We start from the raw sequence: 22,458 nt of genomic DNA, 5'->3' as shown, positions 1-22,458 counted from the left end.
AGAATAATCAGGACTTGTAAATTAGACAAATGCATCTTAAATTATGACAATATTTTTGTAGTATACCAACAAATGTCCTTTCTGTGGTTACCATTTTGACAAAATTATTATTCTTTTTAGATCCATATTTTTTATCCATATTCTTATGAAAGGAAATGGCCTCTCTTGACTTCTTTGACCAGTGCCTGAACTTCACCATGTTGCAAAAATACCACTGATTGTCTAGAAGGAACTGAGTATCACCATGGTTTTAAATCTGCTTGATTGTTGCTCGTTATGGTTCCGTCCACATCTACAGGTGTTGTCAACACCTGACTGAAAACACCTGATTGAAACCTCTGTTCTACTGAGTGGTCATCTTTAAGGGGTTGAATAATTTTGCCATTGCGCAAACCACAAAAAGGGTATTTGTTATTGTATTATAAAAAGGTATTGTTGTAATTGTAGCTGCATTAAGTTAATTTAGAAGTCCATCTAAGATTTTACTATTTAATGTTTTTTTCACTTTCCAAAAACTTTCCTGCAATGGGGGTTGAATCATTTTGAAAGCAATTGTATTTGTTTAATTCAACACCCAAACTTTTCGTACCTGCTAATTTAGGCTAAAATGTGAGGCTACCAATGACAAACTGAGAGCCGTTTGGGAGACGAACGAGTCAGTCGACTTTCAGAAAAGAGCCGAACTGAACTTCCCATCACATAAAACATGGGTATGGCGGCAATACCATACCTGTACATCCACAGTGGTGTCTCCTCGCCCCCTGTTGGTTATTCGAAACAATGTACATGTAAGTCATTATACTGTATGTAGTTTATTTTTCACAAGTAAAAGTAATTATTGGCTTTGTGTTAGATTGGAAAAGCAATTTGACAAAACAAAAATAAAATGTAATTGTGAGAGAAAATGGTGAAACTATCAATTAAATACTTAAAAAAACATTGGATAAAAAGGAACAGCCGTATGCTGGCGTTACACTATTATTCGTTAATATTTTTCTATTTTTCACATCTACATTTTTGAACTTCGTCGCGGATTTCCGTTTAAAAGTGCTAAGGAATTGACCACCTAGCTATAGCAAACGAGTTAGCAAGCTAGCAGCTGAGCAAGCCGGAGTCTTGCTGCTTGATGGCGAATCATCTCGCCATCTATTTAAAAAATGGATTTAAAAAAAGAATAGCAGTGTGATTGTGTTACATTGGTATTCGTTAATATATCTTTTATTTTTTACATCTACATGTGAGCTTCGTAGCGGGTTTCCGTTTAAAGGCACAAAGGAATAGACCGCCTAGCTAGCAAACCACCTTGCAAGCTAGCAGCTGAGCAAGCCGGAGTGAATCATCTCGCCATCTATTTAAAAAAAATATTTTAAAAAAGGAACAGCATTGTGCTGTAGTTATACTGCTATTCGTTAATATATATTTTTCTTACATATACATGTGAGCTTCGTAGCGGGTTTCCGTTTAAAACCACAAACGAATCGACCACCTCGCCAGCAAACTAGCAGCTGAGCGAGCGGGAGTGAACCATCTCGCTAACCATTCATCTTTGTCGCGTCAAGTGAGCATGCGCAAAGAAAACCCAGCTGCAGGTGGAGTGGCTGCTGAGCTGTCCAAACTATCACCAACTTCCTGTTTGTCCTGCTTACGCGAGCCTTTGGAATGGATCGGACAGTCGATCAGCATCGATTGAATGATGACGACTGAAGGTCTCTCAGGATTGTGAGTTTTTAGGCTTGTGACCTACCGAAGCAGAGGGCAGACATGGATCACTGGTGTCAGGACTGGATGGCAGCATTGCCTGAGGAGCTATGGGACGTCCCTCTCAACCACCTGGCCATACCCGGTACCTCTTTATTCTGTTCGAAACTCTAATAATTCCAGTAGTACAACTACAAACCACACATCAAATGTGTCTTTTTACAATGTATTGTGATGAATATAATTCCTATTTGCATGCTTTGTTCACGTGTAAATGTGGATGTTTGCATGCCTAAGAGTTGAAGCATGTCTGTCAGCTCAAACCAGTTCAACATGTCAGACTTAAAAGCTTGACATTGTTTTTCCTTGTATTGTATTATTGATTCTTCTGTTGTTATCCACCACCAGGGAGCCATGACACCATGAGCTACTGTCTGGACATCAACTCCCCCCTGGTGAGGTCAGAGTCCGACCTCTTCAGGATCTTGGACGGACTTTGCTGCTGCTTCACCAGACCCACCATCTTCAAGTGGGCCACCACGCAGGTACATCCCGTTCTCACAACACCTTAGGCGATTGTTCAATATACAAGACGAGCAATTAAATACGTATAGCTGTGTTACAGATTACACATTATAATCATTTCTCGTTCATGAAAATGTACAAATAACAAATAAATATACATATTTTTATGTTTGTTTTATACATAAACATTATAAATATTTGGTATATTTGTTTTTCATCCAACTATATAATATACCGGATGATTCAATAAGTATATAACACTGTGGTATACACAACATACGTATATATTTTTTATTTATATAAAATAAAATAAAATAAAAATCAATTTTTAAAAATAATAAATAAAATAAAATATTTGATTAAAAACGAATTAAAGACGAAAAAAATGGAAAAGGAAAAAAATTAAGTTCAAAATATTAGGAGGAAAAAGTTGAAATCTAAGTAATAATGTTACCTTAGTAGCATAAACTTGAAATATTAAAGGAAAAAAATTGCCATTTTTATGAAAAACAAACAAAACACCAATTATACTTTTTAAATTTTTTTTAAAGCAGTAACATTAGGAGAAAGTAACAAAACTAAAGAAGAAAAGTTGAAATATTTGAAAATATTTGGGTGCAAAGAAATCTGTATGTTTTAAATATTTATATAATATATAATAATTTATATAATATACGTATATTATAATTATTTTTGTGTTATTTATGTGAGTTGTTTCTTATTTATTATTAACTTTACTTTTTTAATTTATGAGTTATTCATGATAATTTTATGTAGTTATTTATTATTTATGGTGAACCACCCAACACCAGCTGGGCAGCTACCACAATTTTCCCCGAAAATTGTCCGTTATTACCCTGCCGTCCCTTGTAACCCCTTTTTACGGTACATATATGACTTTGGTGAAGTCATCATGAGGTTGCCTTTAGGTTTATTATTCATCGCGCTGAAGTTTAACGTGCTGTTGTGTCCATCATCACATTTTCGTCTTCATCACGAGCTTGTGTGGTGAAACAGGACCACAGCATCGAGGAGCAGCTGTCCATGGGCATTCGCTACTTCGACCTCCGTGTGGCGCGCAAACCCAACGACTCGTCCACATGCTTGCACTTCACGCACATCCTGTACACGCATGTCACAGTCCTGGTGAGCGCCAACGCCAGACGTTCTGAATGCGTTGCGGGTGTAAATATGAAGCTTGTCATTGTTCCATCAGGACACACTGTCATCCGTGGCCGCCTGGCTGGACTCCCACCCCAAGGAGATCGTCATCCTGGCCTGCAGACACTTTGAGGGCATTAACGATAAATTCCACGAGTCGTTCATCGTCTTACTCAAGAAGCTCTTTGGCTCGAAGCTGTGTCGGTGGGACGTGAGTGCCTTACACAATGGAAGACACTGGCAAGAAATGACATTAAGAAAATAAGTAAATCATTCCCACAGGAAGCACACCTGAGCTTAAGGAGTCTGTGGGCGCTGGGTCGCCAGGTGCTCCTGTCCTACGACGCGGATGTGGCGTCCAGACACGCTCAGCTGCTCCCTGCCATCCCCTACTGGTGGGCCAACCAACGTACAGCCCGCGGCGCCATCAGCTACCTGGAGTGGAACCAACAGCTTGGACGTCCACGTGAGACTAAAAGCATGACTTCTTACCTTACCCTACTTTACTCTACCCTACCCACACTAACATTAGTCTTGAAGAAAAGGTATCTACATACATTCATTTCCATCCATTTTCTGGAAATGTCCCACCAATATCAGTGTCAATATCAATATCAATATCAGATAATCATCACAATCACTAAATGTCCAACTTTGAATATTTCCTAAAATTACACAGTTTAACTTCACCTTCTGGATTTTCTTCCAAGTAGCAATAAAAGTAAAATAAATTAGACATGAATGCATTCCGTCAAGTAAGAAATACAATTATTATTTTGAAAACATTTATTCCATGTATTTTATTTTAATTCATTTATTCAAAAAAAATTATTACAAATTAAAACATCATTCTCAGTGACTTCCATGACATGGGTCTACTTTTAAATATTACCCAAATTTTAATTATATTAAATATAATATATATAAATAACATGAAAGTAATGAAGTGGGACCAATTATGAATAAAATAATTCCACAGTGTAATATTTCTTCTTCTTTGTGTATTTCTGGCTTTTCAAGATAGTCATTGCTCGATGCTGTTCCACCACCCCATCCATCAGGACAGAGGTGTCTGATTCAGGGTGAAGTAGTCCAGAGGTTTGTGCCAGGTTTCAGTCAAGCAGAGGAAGTCCATTTTATTCCCTGTGAATTATTCCATCTGGATGAGGGCCTCGTTACTAAGGCAACGGACATTTAGGAGGGACAGTTCCCTCATGAGGATAAGCGGTACAAAATGAATGAAGGAGTTTGAGATAATACGAGTTTGTCATGTGATCTAGGCAGCGAGAGAGCAGGCGGACATTGGTCAAATTTGCGTGTTTTTTGTTGTGATGATGTAATCCAGAAGAGGTCAGGCGGCGTGACCAGTCAGATGGAGTCGTGTTTGTAGATGAGATGTGATGGGACCATCAAATTATTTCTGTAATTATTTTAAAATTCCCTATGTTAATTAAATTATTCTTTAAAAAATATTCTTTGAAATGTTTTGAATATTTCCAAAATTCCTCAGTGTAATATTTGTTATATTACTATAGTTATGTATAATAAAGGGGGCGGCACGGCGGTCGAATGGTTAGCGCGCAGACCTCACAGCTAGGACACCAGAGTTCAATTCCTGAACTCTGTGTGGAGTTTGCATGTTCTCCCCGTGCATGCGTGGGTTTTCTCCGGGTACTCCGGTTTCCTCCCACATTCCAAAAACATGCTAGGTTAATTGGTGACTCCAAATTGTCCATAGGTATGAATGTGAGTGTGAATGGTTGTTTGTCTATATGTGCCCTGTGATTGGCTGGCCACCAGTCCAGGGTGTACCCCGCCTCTCGCCCGAAGACAGCTAGGATAGGCTCCAGCACCCCCCACGACCCCCGTGAGGAAAAGCGGTAGAAAATCAATGAATGCATAAGTAAAATTAAAATAGTTTAAAAATGAAATTGCAATGTATTAATGAAAAAAAATACAATTATTTCTCTAATTTGCGCCCTTATCTATTTTATTTATTTTAATGAAATAATTCCCTAAAATATTCTAAAAAATAAAATAATAAAAAATAATTTCCAAAAAAGTGGGTCCAGTTTTAAATATGTCCATAATTCTGCAGTATAATATTTCCCATTCCCATCCATTTGGAAGTTTGTTACTCATATCTGTGTCACAGACATAAATATACAGTTTATTATTCTTATGACTATATGTTTTTTTTTCATAAACCAATAATGAATCTTGTCTGCCAAATCATTTCTGGACTTTTAGATATTTGGTATGCATAAATTGAAATGAAAAAGTACATGAAGTAATCTCATGTTCCGTTCCACTCTGTGGGCCCCCCATAGGATTTGATTAGTAGTGACTAATGCCACCTACAGGAGACACAAAGTATTGACACATGAACATTGTCTGCATATTTCAATGACTATATTGTATGAATGTATTGATATATTACTGGTGTATTATTATAGTGTGATGCCAGCAGATGAGTATAGTTGTAAATATTTCTTTCAGGGGGATTCTTTGTGACAGGCCTGAACCTGACAGCAGACAGGAAGTACATCTTGACCAACCCTAAGCAGTCCCTGCGTACGCTCACTTTCACCCACTGGGACCACCTGAGCAAGTGGCTGCAGGACCAGAGACCCGGGTCGAACCACACGGACCTCAACATCATCGCGGGGGACTTTGTGGGCCCGCTTCCTCTCTGCTCACTCGTCATCGGCCTGAACAGGAAACTGCTGCCAAACAAAAAGTCTCACATGGAAACCTCTTATTGATGGACGCTTCATTAGGTACACCTGCACCATCTCATGACAGGAACCACAATGTATGAAAAGATATTCAACGACTAAAATATCCAATTAATCATTACAAAAATTCAAATAGAATAAATCTTTAAAAACTATATTTATAGTTTGGATTATAGTAGTTAGCATAAATCAGACCTGGGTTCATCTGTGTGGAGTTTGCATGTTCTTCTCGTGCGTGCGTGTGCATCTATATGTGCCCTGTGATTGGCTGGCCACCAGTCCAGGGTGTACCCCGCCTCTCACCCCAAGACAGCTGGGATAGGCTCCAGCATACCCCTGCCACTCCAGTGAGGATAAAGCGGAATCAATACAATATTAAAAACAGTACATACGTTAGAAAGTGATGTAGTTCGTAATAATTAATAGAGGAATATGATGAATATAGCTTAGATTTTAGCGAGTGTGATGAACTCCTTTTTATTTTGACAGCATTATTTGACAATATGAGACATTCGTATGGCTGTTGTCACATTGACTACTGGTGAATTAAAGGTGTTCAATATGTTATTTGCTAATCAAACAAGAACGTGTGTTACTCTCAACGTTTGCTACCCGTCCACAAAGAACTTCTTGTAGCGTCCGTAGGCGGCGCCACTGATGATGACCTTGACCACTGCCGAGCCCTCGTCCGCGTCCACGCTCACGTCCTGCACGGCGGCCTCCTTGTACAGCCAGCTACCAAACCCCACCCCCCCGTCCCCGATAAAAGACATCTTTAATGACGCTGACCTCGACATGGCCGCCTTACTTGTTGTAACGTGCTGCCGACACTCACCTGAGCTGAGGCGTGCTGAGCTTCACTTTCAGGCTGAGGGCACGCATACCCGTAGAGGCCACAATGCGCTCCTCCACAACCTCCCGCAGCGCCTCCAGGCCACGCTCCTCCAGAGCGGAGATGGGCAAAGCATCAGGCTCAGTCGCCTCGTACCTGAAAAGAAACACATGATGGCACAAAGTACACATACGTGACTTTCGGCCTTCTTTTCTTAGCCTGAGCATGGACGACGTGCTCTTTCTTACTTGTCCAGGAGGTCTATTTTATTGTGGACTTCGATCATGGAGCTCAGGAGGCGGTCGGGCACTTGAAGGTTCTTTAAAACGTTCAACACATTGGCCTTCTGATTGGTCGTCTCCGGGTGGCTGATGTCTCTGACGTGGACCAGCAGGTCCTGGAGGTCATAAACAAATACTGGTAAAAAAAAAAAAAATAATACCAGTTGCACAATGACCATTATTTTCACAGTGGACGAGTGGTTAGCACGTAGGCATCACAGCTAGGAGACCAGAGTTCGATTCCACCCTCTGTTATCTCTGTGTGGAGTTTGCATGTTCTCCCCGTGCATGCGTGGGTTTTCTCCGGGTACTCCGGTTTCCTCCCACATTCCAAAAACATGCTAGGTTAATTGGCGACTCCAAATTGTCCATAGGTATGAATGTGAGTGTGAATGGTTGTTTGTCTATATGTGCCCTGTGATTGGCTGGCCACCAGACAGCTGGGATAGGCTGAGGAAAAGCGGTAGAAAATGAATGTTGATATAGTTTGCAATGTCTAAAATGCAAACAGGCATATCAAATGTTTCTAAAATGTAGTATATAATTAGAATTATTATTTTCTTTAGTAAATAAAAAGTTCACCAGATTGCTGTAGGTCAGTGATTCTCAACTAGTAGGTTGGGACCCAAATTGGGTCACAGATCCAAGAATTAAAAAAAATAAATAAATCATGTGACTGGATTTTTGCAACGTCACTGCTATTTAGAAAGAAGCATCAAACACCTACAGAGTGTTTAATGTCCTCCAGTGTGGCGGAAAAGGAATCGATGAGTTGGTGCGGCAGCTGCGACAGGAAGCCGATTGTGTCCACATACAGCGCCGTCATGCGGTTGGGCAGCTGGCCCGCGTGGACCGTCACGTCCAGCGTGGCGAAGAGCTGATTTTTAGGCTGGAGGTGGCTGTCGCCCGTGAGCGCTTTGATCAGAGTGGTTTTACCTGGAAGGACAAACGGATGAAGAACATCAGAAAAGAGAACGAGAGCGCTGTGCCGAGTGTCTGCACACAATCACCACAGTTGGTGTATCCTAAGACAGACACCAGGGGGAACTCCTTGTGTTTCCTCCGAGAGTGAAGCAGGTGCCTCCTCCTCTTCAGCTTTTCCAGAGCTGAGCGGATCTTCATCTCTCGCTCCTTCAAAAGCCTCTGCTGGACTTCCATCTGCGTCTCACCTGCACAGACCACGAAGAGGATGAGAAGTTTGCTTATCGAGTGGAGTCACAACAAATGTTACCTGAGCCTCCGATGTATCTGGAGCCTCCACCTTGCTGATCCAAGTTCATGAATTCATTCTTCACACGTGACCTGGAAGGACGTAGAAGAAGATATCACCAAAAACATACATATAAATGACATTACAGTGCTTTTCACTCACTTTATTTGGACAACAAAATCATTTTTACCTCAAAACAGACCAGTGTTGATAACGCACTACAAGTCCCAGCATGCATTACAACAGCGACTGTTTTTCACGTGACTTTGTTGGGATTCATTTTATAGTGCTACTCATATAAATTAGTGATACACTGTGACAATTTCACACACGTTACCTTTTCTTTTTTAAGTGTACTAAACATATTAACGAAGCCCGTCCCACTTCCTCTCGACTACGGCAGCTTTCGAGGGTCAAAACACGTAAACGTAATTTAAAATGAGGTGAGTTAGTCTTGATGTAGCTAACGTTAATGGCGGTTAAGTGCTAGATTTACTACACATAACATTTGTGCAAGTATAACCGAGCAGGTAAAGATTGCCTCTAATATTGTAGGAGTGCAGTGGCAACAAAAACACGTTTATTCTAGCCCAGGGGTCTCAAACATGCGGCCCGCGGACCAAATGTGGCCCGCAGGACACTAGTTTGAGGCCCTTGATACGCCTTGATATGAAAGTTTAATGTTACTGCGGCCTGCGCAAGTTTGATATGGATGCTGTATGGTATCATGTACCCAGAAAAAATTATTACGTTTGATTAATGTTCATGTTAAAGGTTAAATAACTGTTAATAGTTATCCTCCCTATCCGTGTGGAAGTGGTAGTTTTTGGCTGTTTAAATTTAAAGGAAATTGAATGAATGAACTTGGAGGCTACCATTTAGGTCGCTAGCTCTCTAGTTTGCGAGTTAGCATGTGTCTCAAGACCCTGCAGTTGTGCAATATGTTGAGTATAAATATGACTATAGTCGTGTTTTGTCACGTCTACAGGGCTCTAATAATGCTTTGTTCATTTTAATCTGAAAAAAATAATTTGTCTACCCACCAACTATATGTGGTTTCTTAAGTTTTTATTATTTGCCATTTTATTATTATTATTATATTTATTTATTTATTACAGATTGATTGATTTTATTCTTCATTCATTCATTTTCTACCGCTTTTTCCTTACGAGGGTCGCTGGAGCCTATCCCAGCTGTCTTCGGGCGAGAGGCGGGGTACACCCTGGACTGGTGGCCAGCCAATCACAGGGCACATATAGACAAACAACCATTCACACTCACATTCATACCTATGGACAATTTGGAGTCACCAATTAACCTAGCATGTTTTTGGAATGTGGGAGGAAACCGGAGTACCCGGAGAAAACCCACGCATGCACGGGGGAGAACATGCAAACTCCACACAGAGATGGCCGAGGGTGGGATTGAACTCGGGTCTCCTAGCTGTGAGGTCGGCGCGCTAACCACTCAACCGCCGTGCCGCCCACATCAAAGTGTATGTCATTGAATTGATGCAGTAAATGACTTGTGTTTGTTAAATAGTCCAAGAGTTACCTGAGTAGGGGGATCTCAGCCAGAGATATCTGCAGCTTAGCTTCTTTGGTTCTGGCGTTGCAGCGGAATATGTGGAGGACCACGGAGTATCTGTCCATCACTTTGACCCCCCAGGCCTCCTCAAGCGCTCTCTGAGCGGGCGACTCCCGTCAGTCCAGTCTCAGTGCATCACATTTGCGAAACATGAGGTGATCTTACCTCAGACAACGGAGAGAGACGCTCCACGTTGACAAAAACTGCAGTGATGCCCGCTGTTTGTCTTATCTTCTCTAAAGGGAGACAAGTCTTTTAATTATAAAAATATATATTTTCTTTAAGATTTTAAGTCTTATGCAAGGTAAAATGACATTTTTTTATTATTATTAATAAAATGTATTATTATTATTATTAATATTACTCATTTATTATTTCATGTATGACGTTTTCTCTTCATAGTTTGACTTTATTCTTGGAAAATGTTTTCACATTTTAGCTGTTTTTTTAATTTCCTAATATTTCAACTATTTATTGTGAGAATTATGAGATTATTCTCATAGTATTGGACTTTATTTCCATAATATTATTACTAGAGATGTCCGATATTTGGCTTTTTATGCCAAAAACGATATGCTGATAATGTCCAACTCTCCATTTCCGATACCGATATGTGTAACATGACATATCTCCTGTGGTGGAATGAACATATATATATATGTGTATATATCAGGCTGATAATTATCTGTATCAATAATTATCGGACACCAAAAAATATCTCATTTTATTTGCTGTTTGATTGTGATAATATTAGAGTACAACTTAAAAAAAATATATTTCAAATACATTTTTTTCCTCATAATATTACAATGTTGTACTCATAAAATTACAGCTTTTTCTCTCTTATTGACTTTATTCTTATAAAATTATGACTGTTTTTCTGATTTGAATACAACTTTTTTGTCTTAATATTTTGACTTTATTCTCGTAAATTAAATCTATTGGTTTTTTTTGGGGAATTTCATGTCTCCAATTATTGTATTCCAATAATATTTTGACTTTATTCCTTTAATATTTAATACTTAATTTAAGTAGTATTAATATTAATATAGTATTAATATATTAATATAGTAATATATTAATATAGTAATATATTAATATAGTTAATAATATAGTATTAATTAATATTTCTATGACATTTTTTTCCTCATAATATTACAATGTTGTACTCCTAAAATTACAGCTTTTTCTCTCTTATTGACTTTATTCTTATAAAATTATGACTGTTTTTTTGTCTTAATATTTTGGCTTTATTCTCGTAAATTAAATCTATTGGGTTTTTTTTGAATTTCATGTCTCCAATGATTGTATTCCAATAATATTTTGACTTTATTCTTTTAATATTTAATACTTAATTTAAGTAGTATTATTTATACGTATACTTAAGTCTTGGGCCAAGTCCTCAAAACATGACAACCCATGCAACAAATCACCTGTAAGAGTCTGAAAGTTGCCTTTTCCGAAAATCATCTTCTTCTCTGGAGTCTTGGTGGAGAGGATGAGCTTGTCCACCACCGTCCACTTGTCCAGCGTGTTGATGAGCCCCACGGCCTCAGCCATCATCAGCTCCGCTGAAGAAGGTTAGAGTTGATGAATGCATCCATTAGAAGCATAATTGCATGTATGTATCATTTGAATTACCTGTGGTCAGGTATTGCTTCCTGCTCCCCCACTTGACATCAGGGTGGACCACAAAAACACGGTGGTGGCCCCCTGGGGTGGTTGTGTTAGGCTGCAGCTCCTGGAACAGTTCCTCCACCTCCTGGTCCTCCATAAAGTCCTCATCATCATCCTCCTCATCATATACTTGGCTTGTGAATCGTCCAGTGAAGTCGTCTGCATGTCTCAAGGTGGAGCCAAAGAGGGCAAATGTTCTGCTACACTGCGGTACCAAGGAACCGCTCGGCTGGGGAAGACATCTCATCATCGCGGGGACAGCCTTTGAAGCTCCTCTCGTTGTGTTGTTGAGCGTGCAGGCTCGGTGCAGCATATGGAGCTTTCTTAACGTCGCCATGTTGGCAAGCATGCTGTCACTCATGTGTTCTAAATAAACTAACCTATATCCAAAATGTAGCATTTATTCCTCTTCATGCTTGTTCGCGTGCGCCGATAGATTGAGAAACCACATGGTGCTCACCTAGGACCACCAACTCCATGACATTTCACTTTTATCGATGTCTTTCCGTCATTGTTTTCAGGTTTTACTCTACTTGACACAACACATTGACTTTCTGGAATTTTTTAAAGACTTTATCCTACACGCGGACTTGCAGGCATAACGTTTTTGTACTAAATGTTACGCTACTTCATCAATATTTACCTATTGGGGCACATCTATAATTTAATATGGAAGAACATTGTTATTTTAGATATAAGGGTGGCTTTGAATCCCCCGTAGCTAGAACAACGGATCCTGCAAGACATTGCTTGTAAAATAAAATTTCAGTGTTTGGCGTAACATTTATCGCGCTGCTTCCTTGTACGTCACTTCCGGTATTGGTTTTGTTGTGTAGATTATACATACGAAAACACATCCAGCGAATTCACGTGTGACTAGTGTACATTTTATTTAATTATTTAATCTAAAATATGACTTATCTCTATTGTCCTCGTTTTCTTACGATAGCTAATGCTTAGATTGTCATCGTGCTTCCATTCACTTTCGGTATTGATCGAATCCAGCTAGGTCACAAACATTAGCAATTCATTTGATAATATACGATAATAATACAATACAATAATAATATAATATACAATTATACATTCTCTTGATTGTAGTCGTTTCTCTACGATAGCGTCTGTAGACTGCCCTCTAAAGGATAACTTGTGTTATTACGCTTTAAAGCCAGGTTGAATTTCACTTTTTCTCTCAATTTTGTTTCGATTTTCATTCATAAATCAATTATAAATATATATAAATCGTATATACGTATTTGATGTGACAATGATCATCATTTTACATGAATAATTCATATTATATAATAATTGTTATATTTCAAGTATATATGTTTAATATGTATAGATATCTGTAAATACATAATTTCAATTAAATGATTTTGTGAGATCTAAAATATAATATTATAATATAATATAATAATATATTTATTACAGTATCGACAATTTATTAAAGTCATATGGATAATATAGAAACGTTATTTATTATATTAATAAAATGTATTATGTATAATTCAATATTAAGAATGATCATATATATTAGTATATGATATATACTAATACTAAAGATACAAATGTCTTCAATAATTATTATAGATATTATAATCATGCATATACAATATTTATGAGGAAATAATAATTTTACACACCACTAATCAGTGTAAAAGGTAGTTATTTGTTATAATTAATACATAAATAATGTAATTATATTTTTATTTTTGTGAATAAATAATGATTAAAATGATTTTTATATAACTAAATGTATATAATATTCAGTATATTATGTATAGTGTTATATAATATAGTAATACATAATTATATATAATATATATAATTATATGTGAGATCTAAAAACATAATATTTATTACAGTATCGATTATTAGTCATATGGATAATATAGAAACGTTATTTATTATATTAATAAAATGTATTAATATGTATATGTATGTGTTATATAATATAGTAATACATAATTATATATAATGTATAATATATATTATACATATACAATAATATATAATCATAATTGATTGTATACCGTATATATGAATATCTGCTAATAGTAACCTGTATGAAAGCATGAATGAATACAGTGTATTTTCCTCATCCATTCTCGGATGTATGACACGGTGACGTTGCTCACCTGAGGCGGCGCCCGACATGGTGAAACACTGACTCACTGCCGACCGAACCTCCCCACGCTCCGGGTTGCCTGTGGGTGTGGGCGAGGCGGAAGAAGTCAAACAGGTCGAACCAAACTCCTCCATGGCTCAGGAGAAGCGGACGTCAGGCGACAGGACGTAAGCAAGAGAGTGGTACCTTTGCATTATTCTAGCCGGGGGATCAAACCACAGAGGGCAGGTTTGGAGGACCGACAAGACCCGACATGACCCCGGCATTCCTTCGGGGTGAAGGAAGGACTTGGAGGAGCAGGAGAACATGACACTCCGTTGGCGAGGTTAACGTGGTTTTTATACAAGAAAAGGATTGACATCGTAATTGGGGGAGGGGGGCCCGGCCAGGCGGCCATGCTGGGACCACTTTGGCCAACAGGACTGCTGCTCGCCTTCTTCACTCTCTGCTCCACTTTGGGTAAGAGGCCCACCTTCAGCTTTGTGACATACTGTACACTGCAGGTGACAATGCCTATTATTATTACTATTATGATGACTATTATTATGACTATTACTATCATCAGCTTCACTCTTTGCTCTTTTTCCTCACTTCTGCTGTTGTGCGTTTTTTTGATTTTCCAAATATTTCAACTTTTTTCTGGTTAGGGATGTCCAATAATTATCGCAACCAATAATTATCGGTATCTTATTTTTTGAAAAACTGCTGTATACAGGGCGGCACAGCGGTCTAGTGGTTAGCGCGCAGACCTCACAGCTAGGAGACCAGGGTTCAATTCCACCCTCGGACATCTCTGTGTGGAGTTTGCATGTTCTCCCTGTGCATGCGTGGGTTTTCTCCGGGTACTCCGGTTTCCTCCCACATTCCAAAAACATGCTAGGTTAATTGGCGACTCCAAATTGTCCATAGGTATGAATGTGAGTGTGAATGGTTGTTTGTCTATATGTGTCCTGTGATTGGCTGGCGACCAGTCCAGGGTGTATAGGCTCCAGCACCCCCCGCGACTCTCGTGAGGAAAAGCTGTAGAAAATGAATGAATGAATGAAAATCTTGAATAGTTGGACTTTTAAAATTGTATTCCTAGCATGTGCCACAGACCAATAACAAAAACATTGACGGGCCGCAGTTTGGACTCAAGTATGAAATGCCACATGATAGAAGGTGGAACAAATATGCAAATGAAGGCCCAGGCAATATAAAAAAAAAACGTAAGCTAATGTCCTTTGAGCAACTTTAGCATAGCTATGTGGGGGACACCGCTAACGTTACATTTGAACATGCAAGGTCAGCCTATTTGCTAGACCAGTGATTCCCAAAGTGTGGGCTGTGGCCCCATGGTGGGCTGTGGTGGTACTGCAGGTGGGCCATTTTTGCAAATATTGCCAAAATATTTAAAATATTTAAAATAAATAGTAAATGTATAAGTTTATTATAAATTTATTTATTATAAATAATGAATAAATAAATAAATAATAATAATAAATACATAAAATAAATAAATTTAAAATATGTAATATTTAAAATATTTTACAAATTATTTTTATTGTAAAATATTTATTGCACGATTTAAAAAATATATTTATAGGCCTAAGTAATAACTGATTGAGTGTTATTGACCTGTTACAATATTTTAGTAACCTTAATAATAATACTAATATTGTAATAACAATAATAGATGTGTAGCGAAGCCTGTTTTTTTTCCCGCCGTAGACGCCGAGTGTGTGCTGGGCATGGTCGGCCAGCCTCTCTCCCTGCCTTGCTTCTACCCCGACGCTGTGACCTCTGACAATGTCTCCGTGGAGTGGTGGAGGAACGAGGATGTGGTGCTCAGGTCCACGTGGACAGGAGACGACGACGAGGAGGAGGATGACATGCATGCTAACCGTGTCACCATGTCGGCGGATGCTCGCGCGACCGGAAACTTCACCCTGGAGCTGCCCGTGGTGGCCCCCCAGGAGGACAACACGTCGTACAGGCTGTTCTTCACCTCTCGGGGGGGTCCCAGCGTGCAGGCGTGCAGGCTGTGTCTCAGGGTGGCAGGTCAGTGTCCAAGGAACACCAAATTGACATTCCTCAACTATCGTGCTGCTTAATATATCACAACATATCATAGCAAGTGTCCGATTGGATGCTTTTTATGAATTGATGTAATTAATATGTAAAAGTATGGAGAACATTGATGTTACGGTCGGACTCTGGACTCTGAGTGAGAGCTCCCTGTTCCTCCGACAGCTCCTTTCAGCCCGCCCGTGTTGCACTGGGAGGCTCCTGAGGAGGACGACGAAGAAAGTGTCTTCCTGTGCCACTCCGCCGGCGGCTTCCCCGAGCCCGTCGTGCACTGGCTGGTGGACGGCGGCGCCCCGGAGGCCGGCGGCGGCTCCGTAAAGACCCTGGTGGGACTACTGCCTGACTCTCACCTCTACAACGTCACCAGCTACTTGACCATCAACATCTCAAACACCAACGTGTCGTGCGTCATCGAGAACCCGCCCATGAACGAAAACTTGACCTCCTCCACCCGTGAGTGTGACCTCAGATGGCGGGCGGGGTGGACTGTTTATAAACGCTTTTACCTCCTTGTGATGCTCAGACGCCGTGTGGAGCGGCCCGGTGGTGAGTCGAGCGACGAAGGCCATGTGGATGTTTAGCACCGCCCTCTGCATGGTGGTGGGCGTCATGGTGGCCGTGGGCGTGGGCTACCAGATCTACCTGGACCGGCTGAGTAAGAAGAAGAAAATAGAACACATCAGGAGGAGCAGAGGTAGGAGCTATCATTCCTAGGAAACACAAATAGTCTGTTCCGGGGTCAAACTGGACCTATGAATTCAATGGCTTGAGGCTTAAATTAGTTCTGGAAGTGTAAAAAGAAGTTAAGCAGGGATAATCAATAAAAAAAATACACCGATTATTTTGTTTCCATCAGAACACAACAGGAGACGTCGGGAGACGGAGGAAACGGAGGTGATGAGCATGCAGTCGTGGGAGACAAACGTTTAGACCCATACAAATACAGCTGCATGTTTGGATTTGGACACCCCTGGTCTCCAGCCCCCGGTCCCCAACCCCCAGGTTAGGACCTCATCTAAGGCGGCTTTATTTATGTGTTTCAACCTATTGATTTTTGTTCAAGATGGTTAGGATGCTTCCATAAGTATTTTAGAACATTGTTTGTGATATCAGCTACATTTCTAGAAGTACTTATCTAGTATAAAAGAAATACACACACATACTGTATGTAGAATGGGAAATATTCAACCAGGGGTTGAAATATTAAAGGAAAAAAGTTGATTTCTTCCAAGAAAATTTGGAATTAGACAAGAATAAACGCATGATATTAGCAGGTGTCAGCACAGAACAAAAGAGAAAAAAAGAACAAAATAAGAATAAAATCCTTCTTTTATAAAAGCCAGAATATGATGAGAAACAACAAAAAAAAATAAGGTTGTTTTTGGAAAAATTAGGTTTGGGGGAAAAGATGAAAGTATTATGAGAATAATTATGGATATAAGTCCTAATTACAAGACTATACGTAAGAAAGAAGCTGAAATAAATAAAAAAAAAAGAAGAAGAATAAGAACAGAAGAATTAAAATATTAACAGAAAAAACATTCCAAAGAGAAAAACATATTTTAAATGGCTCATTTTCCCACCCTTTGTATTGAGTTGTGGACTCCTGTAGAGCAGCTACACACAATAACCCGCATAGAAAACTTTAAAAATCTTCCAGAATCTGCACCTATTCCAGCTGTATTTCCTTGGATTTGTGCTTCAACACCAAAATGGTTTGTTTTAATTTATTCCACCCACAGCCTGCCTTCAGATACGCCCACTCTGCTGTGATTGCTCACACTCCCCAACTATGAACAAAGCCCACTTTCTAATATAGTGGGTATAGGAGTTGATAATAAATGAATGGAGAGCTAAATGAAAAGCTACTGGTAGCTCATGATCTACTACCCGACTTACCATGGCAAGTCGGCACCGCTGGTGCAGTGGAGCTCAGGAGAAGTCGGACCTGTGGCCATTGCCTCCAACCTCGCCCGCCTGAGAAGGAGCACTCATTGTCGAACACACTTTGTCAGAGTGATGCCCAGAAGCCGGACTTGAGGGCGCCGTGTTTACTAACTGCAACGGAAGTGGAATTGTGGTCATTATGTGTTCCAGGCAGTGAGCACCGTGGTTTATTCCACCTCCGTGGACTCACAGCGTGTCCGACATTTCACGTCCATGTTCATAAAAACAGTCCCATGTGAAATGCTGACAGATGGAAATATTTTTTCTCTTGCTGGGAATCACCAAATACAGTAACGTCTGCCGGAGCTTGCCTCTCAGCAGAGCATGGGGGAGGGCAGAGAGTGTATTTGGCCTACAGCCACACCCATATAAGGACGGTGGCTCCTCTGTGACATCACAAAGGAACAGTTTTACCACGCCTTCTGAAACCAAGCGTTTTGAGCCAAACTTCTTTCAGGGCTCACTTCCAAATGTGCAAACCTCGTTATCTGAAACTTTGGCATAACTTTAGAAAATATCAACATGATAAAGTGGCATCCTTGATGTGATCCTTTTCAAAAGGTTTTCTAAATAAAAGATGTCCACATGGCAAAAGTGGCAAACGTTTATTCCACTTTGCTTCTTTCTACTAATGAATCCACGATTGATATTTACACCATGACATCATGGATGATGTGATGACTTCATTCTTGGCAGTAAGCATCAGAAATCACACGCATGCTTCCAGTTCAAGGAGGCGGGCCCTTTCATCTCCGTGCATCCTGAGCACTCGTCACGGCATAGAGATCGTGGCGGCGTTGGGCCGTGATGGGGATCTGCTGTCGCACATCAGCCAGGAACTGCAGATCTGAGATCAGCATATCAGATGCTACTTTTTTTTTCAAAATCTATACATTTTTTGGAGCATCAACGTGGAATCTCACCGATATCGGCGTAGATGATGGCCTCCTCTGCACCGGCCTTGGAGATAACTTCTCCCCTGAAAGCAGACATTTGCATGGTTGGACATGTGGCCAAACACGAGCTGCGACACCTAGAGGTCATAAGAGGAAGAGCACGCTGGCTTCTCCACCTGAAAGAAAACGCTCCTTCCTCTGACCAACTGATGTTTGTGTCCTCTTGTCCCGCTCATTCATTCGATCATTTTCTACCGCTTTTTCCTCACGAGGGTCTTCGGGCGAGAGGCGGGATACACCCTGGACTGGTGGCCAGCCAATCACAGGGCACATATAGACAAACAACCATTCACACTCACATTCATACCTATGGACAATTTGGAGTGGCCAATTAACCTAGCATGTTTTTGGAATGTGGGAGGAAACCGGAGTACCCGGAGAGAACCCACGCATGCACGGGGAGAACATGCAAGCTCCACACAAAGATGGCCGAGGGTGGAATTGAACCCTGGTCTCCTAGCTGTGAGGTCTGCGCCCTAACCACTCGACCGCCCTTGTCCCGCTCTTTAAGCTTATGTGACAAATAGCATCCATTATGTTGGATTATTATTATTATTATTATTATGAAGATGTGCTGCATCTCACCAGGGGTTCACCACGCTGCTGTGACCCCAGGCCACGTAGGAGGCACCCTCGTCTCTGGCGGGTGATGCCGTGGCCACGTACACCTGGTTGTCCAGCGCCCTGCGAAGGAAGCGACAGCCGTCTGTTGGAGTTCTTAAAATAAACAAAAACACACATCCACAGCCTCACCTGCCCCTCTGCAGGAGCTCCCAGTGGGCGGGGCCTGTGGTCATGTTGAAGGCTCCTGGATAGACCAGCAGCTGACACCCTGAGCACCAAAGACGTGTTCTCAAACATATCCAGCAGATGGCACTCTGTTCCTTCCTTTCCTTACGGTTAAACGCCACATTGTATTGCACCCAGTAGCACACAGTGAAAAAGAAAGGATGCAAGGGACAGTTTCATATTCTGTAAAGCATGCTAACACCTGCTAACATGCTAACTGCATCTCAGCTTTGTCATATAGGTGAGAAGCATATTATTGCTATCAAATTCACTCTATTCTATTTCTCCTCCATTTTTGTTTTTTCTTTAATTTTGCTAATATTTGCTTTTTGTCTTTGTCTTCATACATTTTATTTAATATTTCACTCTTTGCTTTTTTTCCCCCACATTTTTTTAAAATTTTCAAAATATTCAAATTTTCTTTTCATAAAATGATGACTATAATGCCAGCCTATTCCTTATATTATGACTTTGACAAAATAATATCTATGCTACTAAAATTACTTCATTCTAATATATAGAGTTTATTCTCAGAACATTTTTTGTCTTTTTTTCTCGTTAGAATACAACTTTTTTTCTCATAATAATTATAAGAGATGAAAATGCACACAAAACAATTAAGAACTTTTCTGGTAAGAACTTTTTCCGCAACTGTTTTTTTTTCTAAAGAATGTCTTTTTGTTTAATATTTAAACTCTAAGGTTATTTTCATAAAATTAAAACTTTTTTCCTACCATTATAACTTTTCATTCATTCATTTTCTACCGCTTTTTCCTCACGAGGGTCACGGGGGGTGCTGGAGCCTATCCCAGCTGTCTTCGGGCGAGAGGCGGGGTACACCCTGGGCTGGTCGCCAGCCAATCACAGGGCACATATAGACAAACAACCATTCACACTCACATTCATACCTATGGACAATTTGGAGTCGCCAATTAACCTAGCATGTTTTTGGAATGTGGGAGGAAACCGGAGTACCCGGAGAAAACCCACGCATGCACGGGGAGAACATGCAAACTCCACACAGAGATGCCCGAGGGTGGAATTGAACCCTGGTCTCCTAGCTGTGGGGTCTGCGCGCTAACCACACGACCGCCGTGCCGCCCACCATTATAACTTTTTTCTCTTAAATATTTTGACTTATATATTTTTTTCCTATTCTTTAAAAAAATAAAAGTTTCCCCACCAGCTTTTTCTTTGGCTTTTCCAAAACGTGACTATGACCAAAGAAACACGCCACTGCCCCGGCTGCTCGGTCTAACATGGTGCCAAGAAAAGTGACTATCAATAAAGACTTCTTTCATCTTGTCAATTAGTATGTTTTTCATGATGAAGTCCGCCTAGCAACAAGGGATCAACCCAAACATGTCACGCGAGTCGGAAATGAGAATCCAGACAATAAGTGAGAGGCGAGCCACTCACCCTTCCTGCTGTAGAGCTGTGCCAGCTCGGCAAATCTCATGTCGTAACAGATCCCCACTCCCACCTTGCAGAAAGCTACAAAGGTAAGCCAACATTGACTCCGTAAAACAACACAGCAGGACAGCAAACATCGGAAAAAAGTGTTGGAAACGCTACTCACGTGTGTCAAACACAGACAAGGTGCTGCCGGGGCTTAGTGTCTCCGACTCCTGGAAGCAGATCTTCTCCGGAATGTCGATGTCAAAGAGATGGATCTTGAAGGGGCGACAAAAATGTTTGGTTCACAATATGTTGTGTATGTTCACATATGTTTGGTGTACCTTCCTGTGTTTGACGAGGAGCTCTCCATCAGGCCCAAACACAAGACAGCTGTTGTACAACTTGCCAGCATCTTCCTCAGGGATGGAGCCTGGACCACAACAGTAGCAGACAGCTTTAGTTGACCGCTTTCTCACATACCCTGTTAGAACTTTTTAAATCATGATATACAGTACCAGTAGTATGTGTTAATAGTACAGTTTTGTCATCTTTCCGTTGCCGTATGTTCACTACAACAGGCTTTTATTGCAGGTTTAAGTTATTTCAGCATCTCACCTCCTACCAGATATATGTTGTTGTCCTTGGCAGCCTGGGACAGGACCTGAGCGGACTCCCCTGGGATCCTCTCAGCGTAAGAAGCAAAGAATCCAGTTCCATACGGCGAATTGAAGCATTCCTGCGAAGCATGATTTGGCTCCTTCAGGCTCATGTTGTCAATCTTTTTACCTTGATTGTTCCTCACCGGCAAAAGCACCACTTTGCTGCCTTGTCCCGCCGCCTCGTTGATGAGCCTCCTGGCCCGGCTCAGGTTGTCCGCCTTGACGCTGCTCACCTGCAGCTGAATGACTGCCAGGCGGAACTCTGACGGAACAAGACGCCATTGACTGTTATTACTGTTTGTAGGAGGGAAGAACTGCGTAAAAGTTAAAACGCAGCGAGGGGACAGTTGGCTACAAATTTGTGTAAAAGATAAGTTGTAAGAAAAACACTTACTGGACATTGCCTTTGTAATTGCAGACATGAATGTGGCTACTTTATCATGACTTGTAAATATGCTAACCACAGCGTACCCAACACCGGATAGCTAGCTTACAAAAAGCTATTCAAAATAAATGTTTCGAGCTTAATTAGCTTGGTCTAGTTTGGCTTTTTGACCATTATAACTATCTCAAAACTTAATATTTGAGTATTATAATAATCCACAAATCTCCATCATACCTTAAGTGGTTACGTTTTTACTTGCGTAAGGAGAATTAGCTTTAATTTGAAATTAGAAAGGAAGTCTTGGCGAAGGGGGCGGAAGAGTGTCCGCCAATCGCGTTTCTGTGCGAGATTTGGAGTTTCCTCATTGGCGACTTCAATCAATCATTACTGTATAACTAGTGGTACTAGTGGTTAGTG

General features: G+C 40.5%; 4 protein-coding genes across 11 annotated transcripts; 2 read left to right on the top strand and 2 right to left on the bottom strand.

Moving 5' to 3' along the window:
- The first annotated feature begins 218 nt into the window (after positions 1–218).
- si:dkey-66a8.7 (PI-PLC X domain-containing protein 1) lies at positions 219–9,603 on the top strand. 3 transcript variants are annotated; one of them, XM_058073829.1, is made up of 7 exons: positions 219–788; positions 1,716–1,843; positions 2,107–2,243; positions 3,241–3,369; positions 3,440–3,595; positions 3,667–3,850; positions 5,884–9,600. In XM_058073829.1, exons 2-7 carry the CDS (start codon positions 1,762–1,764, stop codon positions 6,147–6,149), a joined length of 954 nt encoding a protein of 317 aa, XP_057929812.1. In that variant the 5' UTR covers positions 219–788; positions 1,716–1,761; the 3' UTR covers positions 6,150–9,600. The 3 variants fall into 3 exon arrangements, with proteins under 3 accessions (XP_057929812.1, XP_057929813.1, XP_057929814.1); XM_058073830.1 differs by having other exon boundaries at positions 718–788; positions 1,732–1,843; XM_058073831.1 differs by lacking the exons at positions 219–788; positions 3,241–3,369 and having other exon boundaries at positions 811–1,843; positions 5,884–9,603.
- On the bottom strand, positions 6,574–12,505 carry gtpbp6 (GTP binding protein 6 (putative)). 2 transcript variants are annotated; one of them, XM_058073828.1, is made up of 10 exons: positions 11,674–12,505; positions 11,466–11,603; positions 10,198–10,268; positions 10,000–10,130; positions 8,467–8,537; positions 8,249–8,404; positions 7,963–8,171; positions 7,203–7,351; positions 6,958–7,110; positions 6,574–6,857 (listed from the first exon to the last, which is right to left on the bottom strand). In XM_058073828.1, the coding sequence occupies exons 1-10, from the start codon at positions 12,107–12,109 to the stop codon at positions 6,731–6,733; spliced, it is 1,641 nt and encodes a 546-aa protein (XP_057929811.1). In that variant the 5' UTR covers positions 12,110–12,505; the 3' UTR covers positions 6,574–6,730. The 2 variants fall into 2 exon arrangements, with proteins under 2 accessions (XP_057929811.1, XP_057929810.1); XM_058073827.1 differs by having other exon boundaries at positions 8,246–8,404; positions 11,674–12,498.
- A 1,395-nt stretch (positions 12,506–13,900) lies between these two features.
- LOC131129955 (ICOS ligand-like) lies at positions 13,901–21,879 on the top strand. Of its 2 annotated transcripts, XR_009129934.1 has the most exons (6): positions 13,901–14,299; positions 15,551–15,880; positions 16,073–16,360; positions 16,431–16,601; positions 16,764–16,909; positions 17,650–21,879. XR_009129934.1 is itself a non-coding variant. In XM_058073949.1 (5 exons), the coding sequence occupies exons 1-5, from the start codon at positions 14,236–14,238 to the stop codon at positions 16,835–16,837; spliced, it is 927 nt and encodes a 308-aa protein (XP_057929932.1). In that variant the 5' UTR covers positions 13,901–14,235; the 3' UTR covers positions 16,838–21,873. The 2 variants fall into 2 exon arrangements, 1 of the variants encoding a protein (XP_057929932.1); XM_058073949.1 differs by having other exon boundaries at positions 16,764–21,873.
- Positions 16,088–22,248, bottom strand: nit2 (nitrilase family, member 2). Of its 4 annotated transcripts, none has more exons than XM_058073952.1 (11): positions 22,051–22,243; positions 21,800–21,918; positions 21,613–21,733; positions 21,339–21,427; positions 21,179–21,272; positions 21,019–21,093; positions 19,564–19,703; positions 19,396–19,494; positions 18,778–18,833; positions 17,807–18,701; positions 16,088–16,558 (listed from the first exon to the last, which is right to left on the bottom strand). In XM_058073952.1, exons 1-10 carry the CDS (start codon positions 22,076–22,078, stop codon positions 18,683–18,685), a joined length of 840 nt encoding a protein of 279 aa, XP_057929935.1. In that variant the 5' UTR covers positions 22,079–22,243; the 3' UTR covers positions 16,088–16,558; positions 17,807–18,682. The 4 variants fall into 4 exon arrangements, with proteins under 4 accessions (XP_057929935.1, XP_057929933.1, XP_057929934.1 ...); XM_058073950.1 differs by having other exon boundaries at positions 16,091–16,558; positions 17,807–18,722; positions 19,564–19,642; positions 22,051–22,236; XM_058073951.1 differs by having other exon boundaries at positions 16,096–16,558; positions 19,564–19,642; positions 22,051–22,220.
- Positions 22,249–22,458: the final 210 nt, after the last annotated feature.

Source organism: Doryrhamphus excisus, chromosome 5 (genome assembly GCF_030265055.1).
Source record: "Doryrhamphus excisus isolate RoL2022-K1 chromosome 5, RoL_Dexc_1.0, whole genome shotgun sequence".
NCBI lineage: Eukaryota > Metazoa > Chordata > Actinopteri > Syngnathiformes > Syngnathidae > Doryrhamphus > Doryrhamphus excisus.
Note: the sequence above shows the minus strand (reverse complement) of the source record. Positions and strands in the feature narration are given on the sequence as shown.